The 18,426-nt window shown below is 38.7% G+C and overlaps 1 protein-coding gene across 3 annotated transcripts in view; it reads left to right on the top strand.

The window, feature by feature from the left end:
• znf438 (zinc finger protein 438) overlaps positions 1 to 18,183 on the top strand; it is a 44,734-nt gene extending 26,551 nt beyond the window's left edge. The window contains exons 2-6 of one of the 3 annotated variants that reach the window (XM_056771248.1): positions 3,692 to 3,763; positions 4,193 to 4,245; positions 12,807 to 12,880; positions 14,305 to 15,823; positions 15,903 to 18,183. In XM_056771248.1, coding sequence (XP_056627226.1) covers positions 12,832 to 12,880; positions 14,305 to 15,823; positions 15,903 to 16,461 — 2,127 coding nt within the window. In that variant the 5' untranslated portion in view covers positions 3,692 to 3,763; positions 4,193 to 4,245; positions 12,807 to 12,831 and the 3' untranslated portion in view covers positions 16,462 to 18,183. Of the gene's footprint in view, positions 1 to 3,691; positions 3,764 to 4,192; positions 4,246 to 6,807; positions 8,023 to 12,806; positions 12,881 to 14,304; positions 15,824 to 15,902 lie in introns of those variants that run through there. The other 2 variants (XM_056771246.1, XM_056771245.1) reach the window with 2 other exon arrangements.
• Positions 18,184 to 18,426: the final 243 nt, after the last annotated feature.

The raw sequence follows: 18,426 nt of genomic DNA, 5'->3' as shown, positions 1-18,426 counted from the left end.
GCCTTTTTAACACTTTCTATTGGTTTACTGCAGTATTGACATTGTAGAGATTAGATGATCCCGGAAGTTGAAATCCTAAGCTTTACATAGATACCAAACTTGAGTGGGTAATTCCCAAACAGCGGACAGCAGCGAGTGAAGTTTGTAGGCGTGTTTCTGACCATGTTGTTTACACAATTTTTAATTAATATGGTAATAATAGAAATATTGACTCATACAATGTTTTGTTAGCGGTAATGTATACCCATGCTACTTATGACTGGTTTTGTGGTCCAGGGTCACATTTATTATGGAACACAAATTGAGATTTACAGACTATTTAGTTTCATTGAATCGGTGATGTTTCTCTACATTTTCTGCACACAGGGGACAAATTCCTTGCATTGTCCTCTTTTGATTGACAGGATTTACTGATTATTGGCCGATATAAGAGTACATCTCAAATTTTTTGCAAGTGTTTCTTAAAATTGCATTTCTACCGAAGTTAACCAGCCAAACCTTGACCACCTGCTACATACAAACAGGTGGTCCTGCTCCAAACTTACACCATTGGCTGAACCAGAAGCGGATATATTGCACTGCTCGAATAAACAGAGCTATGTTTTGAATGTTAATGTTTCTGCACTTTTATTTGGCTTAGAAGAGTGTTTTTAAATCAAATACACAGCTCGTATTTTATGCCCCCCCTTTCATTATTTTGTTTTCATGATGTCTATGGGCTTGTTGGATGCAGGCTTTTTAAACAGGCTTTTTACTAGACATCATTGGCACAGGGCCTCTTCCCTTGGTTCACGTGACTGGTAATAATGACATCATTGAATCTCGCCGGTTAAGGTTTAATACCAGAGTCCGAGGCTGAAGCCTATAATTTCGCCTCTCCTCTTTTTGACATGCTGTCGTTCCAGTTTAATATAGGCCTGGGTACAGCTGTGCCCAATTCTAACCATACCCTGTTAAATCTGTTTGTTCTGTTGCTAAACTAGTGTTTTTAAATGACAACAGGGACACCTGCTGCCGGGCTATTTAGCGATGTGCTGAAAGCCTCCAAAAAACAAAAAGACTGAAGGTTTATTGTGAAATAAACGTTACTATTGTGTAAAAAAATACTTAATGTATTTGCAATATAAAATTCACTGAATGATTCTGTTCATCCACTTGTAAAACTTCACTACAAACATGGTTTAGTATGATTCACGCACAGTCTGTATATAAATACTTTTTATTTAAGTTAAACTAAGAAACATTTGGAATAAAGACTGCTGACATCATCAATATTGACACAAGAGTCCTGTCATTCACACACGAGGATCAAACAAAACAGCCTGTGTCTTAATGTTGCCACGGAGGTCAGAGTCACCCTAGGCACTAATGTAGTATGCAGTCATAAGACGTCACACTATTCAGCCTATGTGTAATTACAAACACAGCGCAGGACTCATTATATGGCGTATGTGTGGACAGCGTGCATGCATGAGATAATCATGTGTTCACTAAAAAACATTTTCGAGGTCAAACACAAATACACACACACTTGGCTGTCTGCTGGTGTTTTATCGACTGCTCTATCAGGTAAACACTGTGCAGTGTTTGAAGTGGAAAGCTTTAATCAGAAAAGTAATTGTTTGCATTTGTATGCGGCTTGGCCTTGTGCGGCTATGTACATTTGAACGATTGGCCATTTTTGTGTGAGAATAGACGTAATAGTAATGCCTGCAATGGAGAGCATAACAATTACTTTTACTCATACTTATGGTTAAAGGGACAGTTCAACCAATAACATAAATTTTATCATCATTTATTCACCCCCATTTCATTTTATGTGGAACAGAAATAAGGATTTTTTGAGAAATGTGCTTTTGTTTCCATATAATGGAATTGAATGAGGGCCAGTGTTGTTTGGTTATCTTCAAAATATCTTATTCTTTGTTCTGCAGGTCATACAGATTTGATTTAAATTTTGAAATGATATGAGGTTTAGTAAATATCCAAAATTTTGTGGTTAGCTATCTCCAAGTCTCTTATCGCCTCTTTCTTTGGACAAGGCCCGCCCAAGAGGCCATTTGACTGACAAGTAAAGCAACCGTTTTGTTTTGTGCCGCGTCATGTTTAGAGGCGTGGAAATGTCCCCACAGTTACAGACTTGTGTACATTCACAAACGTCTCAAAGTTAACAGAAACAACAACTTATGCAATGAACATCCCATACTTTTAAGAATTAAGCGTTTAGTCCATCGTGACAAATTCTTATAACAACCGTTGTAAACACCTCAGCTTACTTCTTAGATCAGACGGCTTGTTTCCGGGCGGACCGTTAAAGAACGCGACACGAACATCTCCCAGAAATCATGTGAAATTCAACCAATCAGATGACGACTTTGAACATACTGAAGTGTTTCCAGAAAAAGTGTGCCTTATGCATCGGACGTTTAGCCAACGGTCCATGGGCGTGAGATCTGAGCCTCAGACTGAGACTAGCTAACCCTGTAAGTATTAAACTTGGCACTCAATAAGTAAAAGGACCCAAGTCGTAACTGGCCATTGAGCAACTGTCCAGCTGTTTCAAAACAACGCACTGGCAACCATCCAGAACGCTGATGCATCATGGCATTGAGATTCACAAATGGAGTTTGTCCTTATATCTTAAAAATAAAAATATAGTTCTTATTCGTTTAGCGTTTCCTTCACAGGCAGCATTTGTGCAGTTGTTTTGCATGTAATGTCTTTGGAATTGTGTTTTGGCAGCTGTTAACACTGCACTAAAGATATTTCGTCTTCTCATTTGGCATATAAAGTTCAGTTTGAGTTGTTTTTAAACTGTATTATTACCACCTAGATAAATGATCAATTTACGCCAAATTTAACGTGATTAATGAACACACATCTCAACACTAATGTTATCCTGTGATTATTCTCATTACACTGTAATTGTTATCAAAACACAGAAAGACCCAAATTTTGAAACTTTCCGAATAAAAACCCGAAGGTTTATTCATTTTATTTTAATACCGTGTTTGAGTGTCCTATACATAATTCAGCAACATAGAGAACCACTTTGTGAAGCATTATGAATAATCAATAAGCAAACCTCAGTAATACATCTTATGAAGAGATCATTTCTCCCTTGACTGTATAGCAGATTATAGTCATACGGACGGTAAAGTGCAATTTCATACGGACCTCATGGTGAGGTCAACAGTATCTAGAGGCTAAACGTTATTGACCGAGCACTACAGCATCCTTGCTGTTGATTCCGTTTGACCCCTTCTCACACGCACACACGGACAAGGTGAGGACCATAAGCCATGTGTTTTACCTTGATGGGGCTCCAGGGCAATCGTCCAGCACGCTGTTACACCCATATCATTCATAATTTACAGACAAAGATTCAGAAAGAAAGCTTGGTATGTCAGCGTCTTCATTGAAATCCATGGTGTGCACAAGGATGCTTGTGTACTTGTGTGTGTTAATAAGACCTGATCTGAAACAAGAGGGTGTTGGATCTGATCTCATCTCTGATGCTCAGTGACTGAACTTTTCTCCTGTTATTTTACATTCAGTGAGGATGAGGAATGTCATGTGAATAATTCACCGGAAAAAGCTTATTATTTATTTAGTCTTAAACAGGCTTCTGTGTGCTGGACACATTGTGTGGTTAAAAGGTCCTTTAATTGTGCTTGTTCTGTTGTTTCAGGTGACCGGAGGGCTGAGGAAGGAGAAGAGGATTGTGGGCCAACTTGGGAAAGGGACACTGAAGATTCTTTGGGTAATTTCTAAAACCATTATATATGAGTGATTCGCCCCTCTCAAAGCATTCTGTAATCGCTCAATTCCAGTTCCCTCCACCTCCCACTTCCACTTACTTTGATTATTGACGGTCAAACTCATTTTGACCGAGAAATGGACAACTAGACAGGAAGAGACTGTCTGATAAAAAGTCACCATTTAGTGTCCACATTTTAATAAAGTGGTTTTCTTTTAAAACTAGTTTTAAATGAATTTCTGCCAGCGATTGTACTCCACAGAAATCAGTGAAGATGCTTCTGTAAATGAAATAGATTTTACAGCGGTGTTGTGCATAAACAATCAAAACGAAGATAAAGCTATTTTTTAAGCTTTAACTTTGGCAGATCGAACAATAAAAGACATTTCTAATTGTAGCAGCCCTGGTTAATACCGCTTTGTTTCTAAGCAGACACTGTGTGAAGTGTGTCATCGGCATTGTCGTGGATCCTTTTTGGCTGCCAGGTTGGTTTTGTTTCTCATTGTATAACAAAATGATCTTGTTTTTCTCCCAAGGCTCAGTGACACTTGATCTTTATTAAAACTGATACGAGTGAGGTCAGATTTACAGAGTCAACAGTTTCCACATTCCAGCAGTACGGCCCACTAAAGAAATGCTCAGTCATTATCAATAAGGCAATAAACGGTCCTTTTAAAGACGGCATGAAATTAAAGTAGAAAAATCCTATTTTTCTGTATTGTAATGTTTTTTATAATGCGCACTTTGTTATTTATGTTTTTTAATTCAAGTGCACTTATAATCTTTGTAAAAACGTTGATGACCACTCCCCCTCTAAACAACTTCTCATCACTTCCTGTCATGAAGAATAGTGCGAGGGCGGAGCTTTCTTTATGGGAGGTTGGAGATGGTGGGGGAGTCTGGTGGGGAATTATCCTCCACAATTGACGGCTTACACGCATTCAAATCTGCCTCGGTTCTGGATGTTCAAGTCCCGCTCTACATGTTCTCACATTTCAGAAGCCGTTTTACTTGGATATACATCACGATATGGAAGAGAATACAATCGTTACTTGCGTTTTATGCCGACTTTAAAATCTTAATAAGGAGCAAGTCTGCCGATAACTTTAGAATAGTCTTATCTACACTGCTTGTTATATATTTTTAATAACAGCATCACAGCTGATGAGATAAATCAATTGTTTCATGCACTTGATAGTGAAATGGTTTGTATTGAGCCGTGTGTTTTGGTGACGTATACTGTAGTTAACAGTATGTATCTTTCAGTATTACGTGCTGAATCCAGCTGTGCATTTTCTGTGTACTGTCATTGAGACACAGAGGATTTAATAAATCCCTTTGGTGTATCTCAGGAGAGCCGAACGCTCCCTTTGCTGCCATTGACCTCATTATACAATAGACAGCTGCTTTAGCCACTGCTGTCCTTTCAGTACAGCCATGCTGTAAAATGTAACCTTCTGATCATATTAATTATCAAGTAATATTAATTCATCAAAACTCAAAATTAACTTCATCACAAATTCACAAAAGTGTTTGATATGTTGTCTTTTAGCAGATGCTTTTTTCCAAAGTGACTCCCATCAAAAACGTTAAAGCACCAGCGACAGGAATGTTTACGAAGGAGAGTACAGCAACAAGATGACCTCCAGTGATAAAATCACTGTGAACTGGGCATTACACTTAACCTCAGTCTGATCAGGCACATCACTGTATTAAGTGCTTTGCTCAAGGGCACGATAGTGGTATAGCTCTTAGAGTGTTAGCTGTTACATTAATGTGATGCCGCGTGCAAAACGAAAAAATATACAAGCATATTTTTACATTTAGTTGGTAACGTTATTACATAATATGCCTTCAATTTGTGCATATTTGTTAATTTAAGCTTCAAAACTCATTGCCTCACAGCTGCGAGTCTCTTGTGAATGTTTAAAACATGCACATCAGTGCTTATGACAGCATCAATCCATTTGTACTTTATGCAGTCAAATTGTTAACGCGAACAGATAGGACCTTAGAAAGTTTATGGATTTTTTTCATTTATTTGTTTGTATCATGCCTTGCGTTTGGCCCTGACCTTATTTTGGTGCGTTGTAACTGCGCAGCTCTTTATTTAGTGAATGTTTAGTATGATAAATGCCCTCAATCAATAAATAACACTCCAAACCCCAGTGTGCGGTTTTTCACTCGCCTCATAAATGCCTCGTCTAATGAGAGAAGGAGAGATATTTCTCATTAACAGACTGAAGGCTGAGCCTGCTTAATTTAACAGCTTTACTGTTGGTTACCGTGGTAATTACAGCCCCGCTTCCCTTTGATCTCGCCAGACAGTGTTTCCCAGATTCTCGAACTCATCAGAGAAACAGCTGCTATATCAGAGAGAGAGCGTTTCTATTGCGGGGAAATGAGAGACGGCTCCTCCATTGCCTGGCATGCGCTCTGAAGTCTGGATTTACAACTGGTGCCTTTGTTGAAGACAATTTGTGTGATTCCTACAGGATTTCACAGGGGTGAGGGTATAGGAGCATGCCAACGCTTAAAGGAATAGTTCACCCAAAAAAGGAGAGTGTCCTTCCAAACTTGTTTGATTTACTCTTTTTATATCGCCGTCGCTGTCCTTCTGAAACATCAGATGTCTCAATTTCAGGAAATAGAAAAAAATGTCATACGCCGTTGTCAAAATTTACAACTGCTTATATATTTATATAGACCACTTTGAAAGTCCAAAGAGAATTTCAGTTTTTTAACAAATTATGTTCAGTTCTTCTGAATTTACTAATGATTATTTTGAATGAATGTGTATATGTTACCCTGGATCACAAAACCAGTCTTAAGTAGTACGGGAACATTTTAAGTAAAAGACAAAAATACATTGTTTGGGTCAAAATGATTGATTTTTCTTTTGTGCCAAAAATCATTAGGATATTAAGTAAAGATCATGTTCCATGAAGATATTTTGTAATATTCATACCTTAAATATATAAAAAATATATTTTTGTGATTGGATGGCCTGCCACAGTGCCCCTGATTAACAACTTCGAAGGCAATTTTCTCAATATTTACATTTTTTTGCACTCTCAGATTCCTGAATTTTAAAAGGTTGTATCGCAAAAACAGATATTGTCCTATTTTAACATCTCATTCATCAATAGAAAGATTGTTTATTCAGCTTTCAGATTATGTACAAATCTCAATTTCGAAAAATTTACCCATAAGATTGTTGTCCAGGATCACATATATTTATTTACAGAAAATGAAAATTGGAGAAACCGGTCAAAATAACAGTAAAGATGCATTGTATTTTTTCAGACCTCAGATACTGCAAAGAAACAAGTTTATATTCACTTTGAAGCAATACGACAGTAAAATTAGTACATTTATTTCGAAAGAGTTCAAAATTAAGGTTTGATGTGATAATCTCTTTTACTTTTTTATGTGAAAACACAGTTTTCATGTGTTTCTATCATGCTGTCTTTCACATTGCGGTTGGATGACTTTATATAACTCCTGAGGTTTGATTCTGTTGAAATTCAACAGACACTGGACCGGAATGGCCACAGTACATCTTGGAATGGTCTCTTAATATTTCCCGCGGCTGTATATGTGAGATTGAAAAAATTAAAAAGCTGAATTCATGTTTTGAACTGGTCTATACAAGTATATAGTATATTATATATATTCCAGAGTGTGAAAAAAAGTTACATATTTCATTTCCGGGATAAGCAACATTTGTCACTAGTCATATAGGCTAATTTACATAAACTAACACACAAACAGCGTCCTATCTGGATAACTGTTCCTCATTCTTTTTTATTTCTTTATTTTATTAAAGCTCACCGTTAACTCCCTGCGGTCCCCCGACCTGAACAAGTACTGAGGCAGGAGTATCTGCATAAGCTTTGATGCTCAGTTTCATATTCTCTAACATTAAAAATGTGCATATTATAACAGGCTTTTTTTCCCCGTCCGCTCATGTTATACACAGTGTTGAAGACATAGGGTTGCACATGAGATCTTCAACCACATCCTCCATCAGACCATTAGTACAGGTATTTCTTGATCTGTTGCCGATGTAAAAGTTGTCTTCCTTACTTTGTTTTCTTCTCTTACACCTCAGTTAGTACCTTTGTTGCTGTTTTTTCAAACCAAAGTGAGATGCAAAGATAAAGACAGAGAGGGAATTTGGAAATGAGGGCATGGTGATGAAAGGGGAAGGGAAAGAGTCAGCTGGGAAGGAAAAAAAGAGTTATGGCAGTTGGTTTAAGGTGAATTTGTGTATTGTGTGTATTGTACTTCTTTGTTCTGACTTATTTAATGAATACAAATGTCACACCAAATAGCAAAAGGTCATTTAAAGGTTTTGTAAGGTGAGTCATACACATACTCTAGCCACAGGCTCTCATACCCACACAGATGCATTTATTATGATTTCTTGGCCTTCCTTGTACACCCCTTCATAACTTTACTGCCAATTTTTTGCCAAACATTGGCCTCTAAAATGTAGATTTTCCATCAACTTTCTTTCATCGTCTTTGATCAGTTATTGTGACATGCTCATTTATGTCCGATTAATTGTCTTTGGAGTGAATCTCAGTCTCTTGGACATTTCAGGGTTCAGTCATGCAGTGTGACCGCTACTGTAATTGTCAACCAATAAGAGCGCAGCAATGGATGATGACCATGTTAGAGAGATGATAGAGAGAAAGCTCACCCAAAAATGAAAATTCTGTCATCATTTATTCAGCCCATTGTCATTTTAAACCTTTAGGACTTTCTTTCCTCTTCAGAATACAAAAGAAGATATTGCTAAAGACTGTTGGTAACCGAACAAGACCCTTTGACTTTCATTGGTTTTGTGTCTATTCAATAGAAGTAAATGGGTTGTTTCGTTACCAATATTCTTCAAAATATTTTATTTTATGTTCTGTGAAGGAAAGAAACTCATCTGAAATGACATGAGGGTGAGTAAATGATGACATAGTTTTCATTTTTGGGTGAACTATCCCTTTAAAGTGTCTTATTATGATTATTATATTAATTAAACTAAACACACCTACATGTATTATTTTTATTATGTGAATTTAACATCATGGGTTTTGCAGTATCATTTTGATTTCATGTGTCAGTGAAGATGTTAAAGTGGGGGTTCTCAACCTTTTCATGGTCGCGCCTTCATGTAAACCCAGTTAAAGAACTGTCGCCCCGCCCCCCCTACTGTACATTGAAAATATATAAGATGATGTGTAAAATATGTTAGATATAGTTTATATATATATATATATAAGCTATATATAAAGAAGCAAAAAATACCTGTATATGACAGATTTATCTCAAGACATCAGATTATAAATGTATCAACCCTGCTGATAAAAACAAAAGAAACCATCATAGATACTAATGGTTTCCATTAAAAGACCATTATGAACTATTAGGTTTTCGAATAAAACCATTACAAAATTGTAGTGTTTAAAGCATTATTCCAAAATGATATATCTGCATTACACGAGAACGGTGCGTGTTTCATTGATTTTAACACAAGCGAGAGTTTATTTGCAGTTAATAATATACAGTAGATGCGTTATGGTTTCATTTGACTGTCGCAAATAGCGCTTTAGATCCTGAACAACTGTCAACAGCTTTAAACAGCTTCCCAAGTTCAGAAAAATATGAAAAGGCACTCCCTTTACACACACTCTGAACTCATAGTGAGAAAGAGAGACTTGCGATTATTCTGAAATTACAGTCTGAAGGACATATTCATTTAGTAGGACTAGGTGTTATAATCCCAATGTTTCAGCACAGTTTAACTGCCCAATAAGACATTTCCTACACTTTAAGCGTGACAGAGAAGCCAATGCTTCAATGGGTTCGTCAGGTTGGCATCCTCTGTGTTTGGGGAAATATAATTATAAATACATAATATATTCATAAACATACTTGATTTATATGATCTATCTGTTTCTTAAAATGATGTAGAGGTAATTGCTGCTGCTTCCTGAGTGGACGTTTGCCTACTTTGTAGATATTAAGCTTTTGTAAGCCACCCACTCAAGGGCGCAGCTTCAGACAGAACATCCGCCCTGCATCAATTTGCAGTCGCGTTCCTCATTGCATTTGTGATCGAGGTCCAAAGGTTGGATTTCGGGGGAACCGTGGCACACCACCTGCAGTACCTCTGCGCCCCCCTGGTTGAGAACCACTGTGTTAAAGCATAAAATGATGGATGATGTAAAACACCCAGTCGTTGTCAGTCACTATCAATATCTAATGATGTATATTTTTACAGTTTTACATAAACGACTATTGATGTTGCAGTTTTCTTAGCCAAGTTGTCATTAGGGTTATATCTTTAAACAAATGTAAAGTAGTTTGACAGGAAGAATCGCAGTGTACACCCATCTTACCACCAAAAGCCTTCCAGCTGCAAGTGCCCTCTTGTCACTTTACCCTAGCATGAATATTAAGCTATAATTAGCTATCTAAAATGATAATTGTTGAGCGTAGCCACATCCAAGCACTGACGTTCACGCAACATCAACCCAAGTGTGCCGAGAGTCTTTTTGACTGTCGCAGTCACTTCCTCTCCAGCACTTCACAGTAGAGGTGACACACACTGAGTTGCCTTTGGCGACTGCATTCCGAGGGTCAAAGTTCAACACCTTGATTTACAGCATCCTGTCTGGTCGGCTCTGCGGAAATGAGGCTCCTCACCACAGCGTCTTGGATAAAAAAAATCACTGCCAGGAGAAATTATGACACACCGTTATCTTGTGATTTTTCTGGAACATTACATGAAATGTTCAGCTGTGCTTTGCGTGAGCTTTGTTGCATCATAATGTCTAATCTAAATATTACATGTATTATTTTAGGGTGCTCTGTTTTTTTATGTTTATGCAATGAAGTAAAAGTGGTTCAGTCAATAGGGATATTTTTGTTCTGCATTCTGTCTTCTTTCTGATGTGGGATGCTTTACATATTGATCAGTCCACATCTGCGTTTACAGGCAAGCCTGTAGTTTTGAAATTGGAATAGATTTTTTTCCTTCCACATTGATCGACTCAGGTGACAGCTAATTACTCAAGACTACGCTTTGCGTGTTTTATGCAGAGTTAATGTTATTTCATACGGTCCCTTTGTTACCATGCTTTAGTTGACTGACACGTTTTCACATCTGTTGTTGTATTTCCACTGTCTTTTCGCGGGAGTATATACTGGCGTTTTCAGATGTAATGGCATGTTTGTGTTTTCATATCCGTTGGTTAATATTTTGTTGCTGCGGCTGCGTTTAGATAAGATACAGCAGGTGTGTTTGTGTGCTGTGTTCATGGTGTCTGTTTCTAATGCGGGGTTGCATCCCCCCATCTCTTTAAACAAGGAATTAATAGATTTGCAAACAGTGATATGGTTCCTTTGAAAATAGATTTATTCTGAGAGAGACAACCGAGTTGGCCCTTTATGAAAGCACATGTAGAAGCACGCGTGTACACATGAAAACAACAACCGCCTGTAAGACTATCTAAGCTTTACAGTTGGGGCAAGATACTGTTCATACGTACAGTGACCTGTATTGGAAACTTAAAGGGTAGTTCATCCCAAAGTGAAAATTCTTTCATCATTTACTCATACTTAAACCTATGTGAGTTTCTTTTTTCTGCACTAAAAAACACAAAAGAAGATATTTTGAAGAACGCTGATAACCAAACAATATTGGCCCCCATTGACGTCCACAGAGAGATTTCTCAAAATATCGTCTTTTGTGTTCAACCAAAGAAAAAATCATATACAGTTTTGAATGATATGAAGGTGAATAAGTGATGAAACCGAATTGTTATTGTTGGGTGTATTATCCCTTTACGCCAAGATTAAAACGTGTCAGTTTTTAATCACACTATATAAAGAAATGTCTAAAACATAGCGGCTTCAACAGACAAAATATGCTGTTGTTTATTTCAGAAGAACTTTTTTTAGAACTTTCTGCGGACCAACTGGTCCCAAGGTCTTTTTTATTGAATGCATGAAGTCATTTCCCCTCAAGTGTAGACAGATGCCTTAGTAACCACAGATGTAGTTTGTCGCATTCAAGGGGGTCGCACACCGGACGAGTAGCGCAGATTTGCATCGTGCCACGTCTTTAAAAATTGAACGCTTTGACTGTTTACAGTGGAAAAGAAGCTAAACACAAGATAAGATAATACTTCCTTTAGGGAACTTATGCAAATAACCTTCTCTGTTTCTACATCAAACAGAGCAGCAGACTTTGGCCAATTTTGTTTTGAATTCTGTGAGGAAACTTGGCTAAAATCTTCTCGCATGTGCAGTTTATTGTCTCTTCATTATTTCCTGATTTTGTTTATTTTCACACGTGTTAACGACTTCACGGCTTGCCCAGAACAACAGGGAGAATTCGCCAACGCGGATTTGATTATATAAACGAAAACAAGGTACGACAAATCTGTATCGTGTTAAGCGAATGAGAAGTTTGCAGATATGACGGATGAGTTAAGCGTGTGTGTGTGTCTAGCAGTAGGAGCTCATGGCCGCTGGAGACAGATGTTCTAGCCAGCACCGTCGTGTGTGTCCACCTCTCTTATCTCCCGCAGATCCCTCTCTTTCATCTCCTTTCAGACCTACGGGGTGCTGGACTTAACCCCTCCCTAAAATATAGTCCCCTTGTCACACACATTCGCTCACTCACTCCAACGCTGCTATCTCAGCGCCACAGACGTGGGCCTTCATGTACAGGCCAAATGGCCCTCCCCCATCCAACGGTTTGTTTCCATCTCACCTGGCTTGTTTTATTCTCCCCTCCTCTTTGGTTGACTCTCCCCCCTCCCTCTTCATCCTATCCCTCCTGTTGTTTTTCCGCCTTTGACGTGACTCTAATCTGAGTCTTTGTGACATCTGGAATGTCCTCTGGTTTTGATCGAGATAGCGGGAGAAGGGGAAAGGACATCGCAGAACGCAGACACCTCTAAACACTGTAATTTACTGCATCTATTGTGTTAATTACACAGCTGAGAGTCAGTTGTGTTTTTTTTTGTCCTTGCAGGATCTTCAGTGACAGTGTGGCAGACATGAAAACCCAAGAACATCGTCCCAGCCCTCTGAAATCACACATGCAGAGTGAGTATTGAGGTCATTTCACAAAAATAATTTTGTTTGAAGATCCGATTTTATGATGTTTTGAGGTTGATCACTTTGAATGTTGCAGTTGTAGTCAACCTATAAAGAAATCTAAAAAAGTCTATCTAGGCTATCAGGTAAATTCCAGACCTGATACCCAACATCTGGCCTCAACAGACTTTTTTACACTTGGGTGAGATGTAAACACAAAAGTGCACAGACTCATTTCATTCCCACATACACATTCTGGTTCTCGCAAGAAAAAACAGACCTTCAGCAGATATTTGGTGGCCTGAGCGTAACCCTTCGTCTAACATAAACACCACATCTCACCTTTGAACTCTTCACCTCTCGTTCTGCTAATCGTTCTGTGATGCTTTTCTTCACGAACATTACTGTGTCTAAAAATAAGTCCTCGTTTCTTGCACCTAAAATAGCCCCGCCTCGAACAGGACTGTTCCCACCGTCCCGTTTAAAGCTTGAAACCCAGCCTTTATGGTGTTTCTGTTTTTATCCAAATTAATTCTGCTGTGGTCTAAATTGTATTCAGCTCCCCATTGTGAGACCTCAAAAAGATGAATAATAAAAGCTGACGATTTTGCAAATTCTACCCAAAAATTAGCAACTTTGAAAATGTTTAAAAATAATATGTTTATAACACAACAGTTTTGATTTATTTTAGATGCTATTATTTGCAAAATAATTCCTACAGTTGCAATTCGTTTTGTTGAATTTACTTGTATTCTAACATGTGAAAATATGTAAAGAAAGAGTAAGTGTTTCCAAACTTTTGCCTGGTACTTTACATATTTGATCAACGTAACTTGAATCTACTGGCGGATGCTTGAGATAAATGCGTCTCTCCACCCAGTGGTCCATTATACATTTGTTTGCTTTGCTGTAGCTCAGTGGTTAGAGCATGGCGCTAACAACGCCACATCATGGGTTCGAGCCCTGGGATTGCACATACTCTGATACAAATGTATAGTATAATGCAATGTAATTCACTGTGGATAAAATCGTCTGCCAAATGCATAAATGTAAATGTTAATGTTTGGAAGAAGTTAGCCAAGTTGGGTGGATAGTCATGATAGCGGGAAAAGTCACATTGGCAGGAAGGTTTGAGGACGAGTGTTTATCCGTTATTGTTCTTTGTAATAATGGTTCTGCTGGGAATCATTCATACTGTAAAGAAGGTTTAATCTTACTTCATGCGTGTCAGTGTGCATTAGAACGAAATGGGAATGAACGGCATTATGAACAAGAGCAACACATCAAGCCTGAATCAAAATTCACAGCAAGATCAAAATAAAGCAAAGAGAGCTATGTTATACAGCTTTTTATTTTATTTTATTTTGTTCAGTTCAGTTTTATTAAATCTGATTTATTGCCAGGCATTTTCTAACCTAACCTTGTTTTGACAGGTGACACACGGCCCCAGTCCCACATGAAGGGTCTCCAATTTCGTAGCATCGCCCCCAAAGCCCCTGCAGTAGTTCCATCATCTGGAGTTCTGTCCTGCCAACCTCCCTCAGCCCTTCCAGAAGCATCCATGGCCGTCAGTCCCAAATCCATCCTGGTCCCTGCCCAGAACTATGCCCTCATGCAGGTGGCCGGACAAGAGGGGACCTTCTCATTGGTGGCCTTACCTCAGACACAACAGCAACAGCCAATCCAGAAGAACCTTAAACTGCCTATCCCCAGATACCAACCAGTGAGGAGCAAAAGCACACCAGAAAAAGCTAACAGCAAGAGTCCAGCCAAGGTTTTGGCGGCCACATGGACAGAGCAAAGTCCAGACCCACCATCCGAGCAGCTTGTTTTGATTGACGCAGCTACATCATCCGAAGTCTGCATTGCACCCTTGATTCCAAGTTCACAGACAGACCTACAAGTGGAACAAAAGAGTGATGAGAGTACACTCAACAATCTCTGCTACCCTTCCGGAGCCTCCAAAACCACTCTTGTTGCCCCTGTCAATAATCTAAAAACCCCAATAGATGGTCCGGTCTCATCTGGCAGTGGCATCACGGTGCTTTCTCCTAATATCTTTAGCAAAGCTGTTCATATCATTCCATCTCCCCCCAAGGGCAAGCTGCCCATTCTGCCCTATGCCAAGGTGAAGAACTCCCTCCTGGCACCGACCAGCCTCGCCAACACCGTAATCACAGAGCAGACTGTAAGTAGATCCAAAAACAGACCTAAAAGCCACGCCAAGACCACAGACTGCCAAGACTCCAACAACATCCAGTTGAAGAAGCCTCCAGGCAAGAAGCGAGGGAGAAAGAGGAAAACCGTAGAGGATGTTCTAGCCTTCGAAGCCAGAAAGAGAAGGTCCTTGTCGTTTTTTCGAAGGAGGGCGCCTGAGAAACCTCTGGTTTGCATGCAGAGTTCGGCCTCTCCGGAGACATTGCTTGACATATCGAAAAAGTATAGAAGCATTCGTCCCAAGCCGGTTCTGTTGATGGACACCACTCTCCCACAACTTGTACCACTTCCTTCCTTGTCAACATCGGAGAAACCTGATCAAGACTTTGTGTTAGGACAGCAGATAGCAGGAAAACCACTAGGGGCTCCTGTGCTAGATGGCAAAAGTGGAGCAGCGGTGTACGTAGGAAGTCATTCGCTTCATCGCTGTCCTACCTGCAGCAGGTGTTTCCAATTCAAGCATCACTTGCAGAGCCACATGAACAGTCATAGTAACCTCCGGCCTTACGTCTGCCCTGTATGCAGGAAGGCTTACGCTCACTCGGGCAGTCTGAGCACGCATATGAAACTTCACCACGCGGAATGTAGGCCTCGGAAGAGCCTTTGCTGTGAATTCTGTGAGAAGTCATTCGGCTACGTCGGGGTCTACTTCAGCCATTTGAGAGAGGTCCACAGAGTCATACTCACGGTAGAGCCGTCCATCAGTCAACACGAGGACAACATGCCTTTGGAAGAGTAAGTAAATTGTATTTTGTCTCCTTACGTTAAAGCTTAAGCTTAACTCCTGTTTGAGTGATTATTTTCTGTCCGTCAGATCTTTAGAAGCCGACAAACAGGCCTTGGAACGTGTCGACCCAGTCGAGCTACAGATCAAATGTGGCCGCTGCCAGGCCATTACACCTACCTTTGCCGACATGAAGCTGCACTTGCTCTATGTGCACGGCGAGGAGGTGCAACGGAGGGACGGGTCTATGCCGGGGGGGCGCGAAGCAGAGGACGAGCTGGTCAAACACGCAGCGCATTACTGGAGGCAGCTTAATGAGAAACGCAACCTGGTGCACTGCGGCACGTGCGATGAGGAGTTTTTCTCATTTTCCAAGTTCAAGCGCCATCTCAACTCCCATCATCAAGGGGCTAAAGAGAGTCAAGAAGAGGTAGGGAAGGAAAGACACACATTACGAGGTTTGAGTAAAGGTGTAACTTTGAGGGTGGGGTCTCAGTTTAACTGCATCCTTTGCAGTAAGGTGTTTAATAAGAAACAAGATGTTATGGAGCATTGGAAAGCACAACACAACTGTGAAAACCCTGAAATTCTGTGGGATGTACTGGACTGTACAGGGGTGAACATGTCCATTGATGGGCCAAATTATTAAATGCAAATGGGTAATTTATTCGGTCTGTGGCTGTGTGGTTCATGCAAGATGTAGTGACGTTGATGCAAAAACAATCCACGTATTGATTCGCTCATTACGCTGGTTTCTTTAGCACTGCTTTTTTATATGATCACAGATGTTTGTAATGCTTGAATTTTGTAATGTTTGTTTTTTATGTCTCTGTTTTGATGTGGTTTTTAATGCATAGCAACAGTATACAATACATCAAAAATCATATATTGTAATTGCCCAGGTCCAGAGGTAATATAAATGCCAGCAAATTGAGTACCGAAGGGTAATAATCATAATTTCTTGTAAGGTTTGGGAAGACATGCTGTGCGGGTAAATGTTTCGGTTGAGTGAATCAGACTGAAAAAAGCAGGCTCTTTAAAAACACATTTCCACTCAGACGAATTCACAACTCGCAAAGATTAGCGTGCTTAGCATCTTTGTAACTAAAAAATTATTAGTAAAATTTTATGAACACGCATACATAATCGCACAATTCGAGTCGCAGCATAAACAATTCGGGAATATTTTTGCCGAGTTAACATTTTCAGCCTTTGGCAGCTATTCAAAAATATGATTTCAAAAATATCCCCAAAAATGTTACTCAGTTTGGCAAACATTTATCTGTTAGGTTGTTAGGTTCTTTTGAATTTGTGTATGCATTATAAATGTTTACTGTTGTATTTTTAAATGCAGATGTTATATATTTTCTCTTGGTAAAATGTGTAATGATTTGATTATGGTTGTGTATCCATTCATGAAAAATACTATGACAGGGTAATAGAATGTTTAAAGACCCTCCCATTTGTTACATATGTATACTTGTATAGATAGATTCAAAATATATTAAAAATAAATATATGCAGCTGTATATGGAGAATATATATTTACACAGAAGTCATCTTTCACCAATTATAGGACTGTTTTATTTACATGCTAAATGTCTTAAACTGCCGCTTTAACTTCACCACTGATCTAAAGTTTACTCACACTTCACTGAATTTGAACTTGTATAGAATCTTAACATATTTTTCAGTTAAAGGCTTTTGATTAAATGCTTAAAAATTGTTTTGTAAATACATAAACAGTGCCTATGTGTAGGTTTTCAATTTAATCTTTTTATTATTTATGGATTCTTTGAGAAAGCTAAAATATACAATTGTTCTGATTTAACATTTATCAATAATCACAACCTTATTTCCGTATTTGTGATATCTTAATTATAAATTGTGGAAGATAGTCATAATAAAGAATAAGTAAGTGTGTCCAAACATCTGAGTGGTATTGTATGTTCTATAAACTTTCATCTGCTTGAAAAGGTGCTTATTATGAATTTATGAGTTTACTGACATTGACATTCTTTAAATGGCACAAATGTAACAATACAGATTTTGCTTTTGGAGGATTTTCCTTTCAGTGATTTCTCATAAAAATGAAGAATTCAATAAAATATATGTTTATAATGTGATCTAATAAAAAAGGATTAAAAGTTTCAATGGACAAAACATTTTAACCTATCCAGATTTTAAGCTATACGCCTTAACACTCTATTTGTTCAGTTTGTTTAGCATAACAAGAAAATGTTTGCATTTAAAGTGTCTGAAGATAATCTTTTCCCTCCCACTGTGATATTTCAATGTGTCTGTTAAGCCTCAGATACTGTAGCATCCCTACATCATTCATTACTGGTGCCTAAATAAAAGAAAGATCTAATGGAAATATTTTTTGTTGTGTTTATTTCATGCAGCAACCTCCCTTCATCCGACCTCTCTCATCAGCACCCTAATGAACACATATGCATTCACATCTCAAGACTTAACCTTACAAAAACATTTACTGCAAGACTTCATTTGTGGGTTGCACATAACAGTGAGCAGTACAACGCTGGACCTATATTAAATCAATTTAAGCTAGACACATGATGGATTCATATAAGCCTGCGTACATCAGGCAAAA

This window comes from Triplophysa dalaica, chromosome 17 (assembly GCF_015846415.1).
Source record: "Triplophysa dalaica isolate WHDGS20190420 chromosome 17, ASM1584641v1, whole genome shotgun sequence".
In the NCBI taxonomy this organism is placed as follows: Eukaryota; Metazoa; Chordata; class Actinopteri; order Cypriniformes; family Nemacheilidae; genus Triplophysa; species Triplophysa dalaica.
Note: the sequence above shows the minus strand (reverse complement) of the source record. Positions and strands in the feature narration are given on the sequence as shown.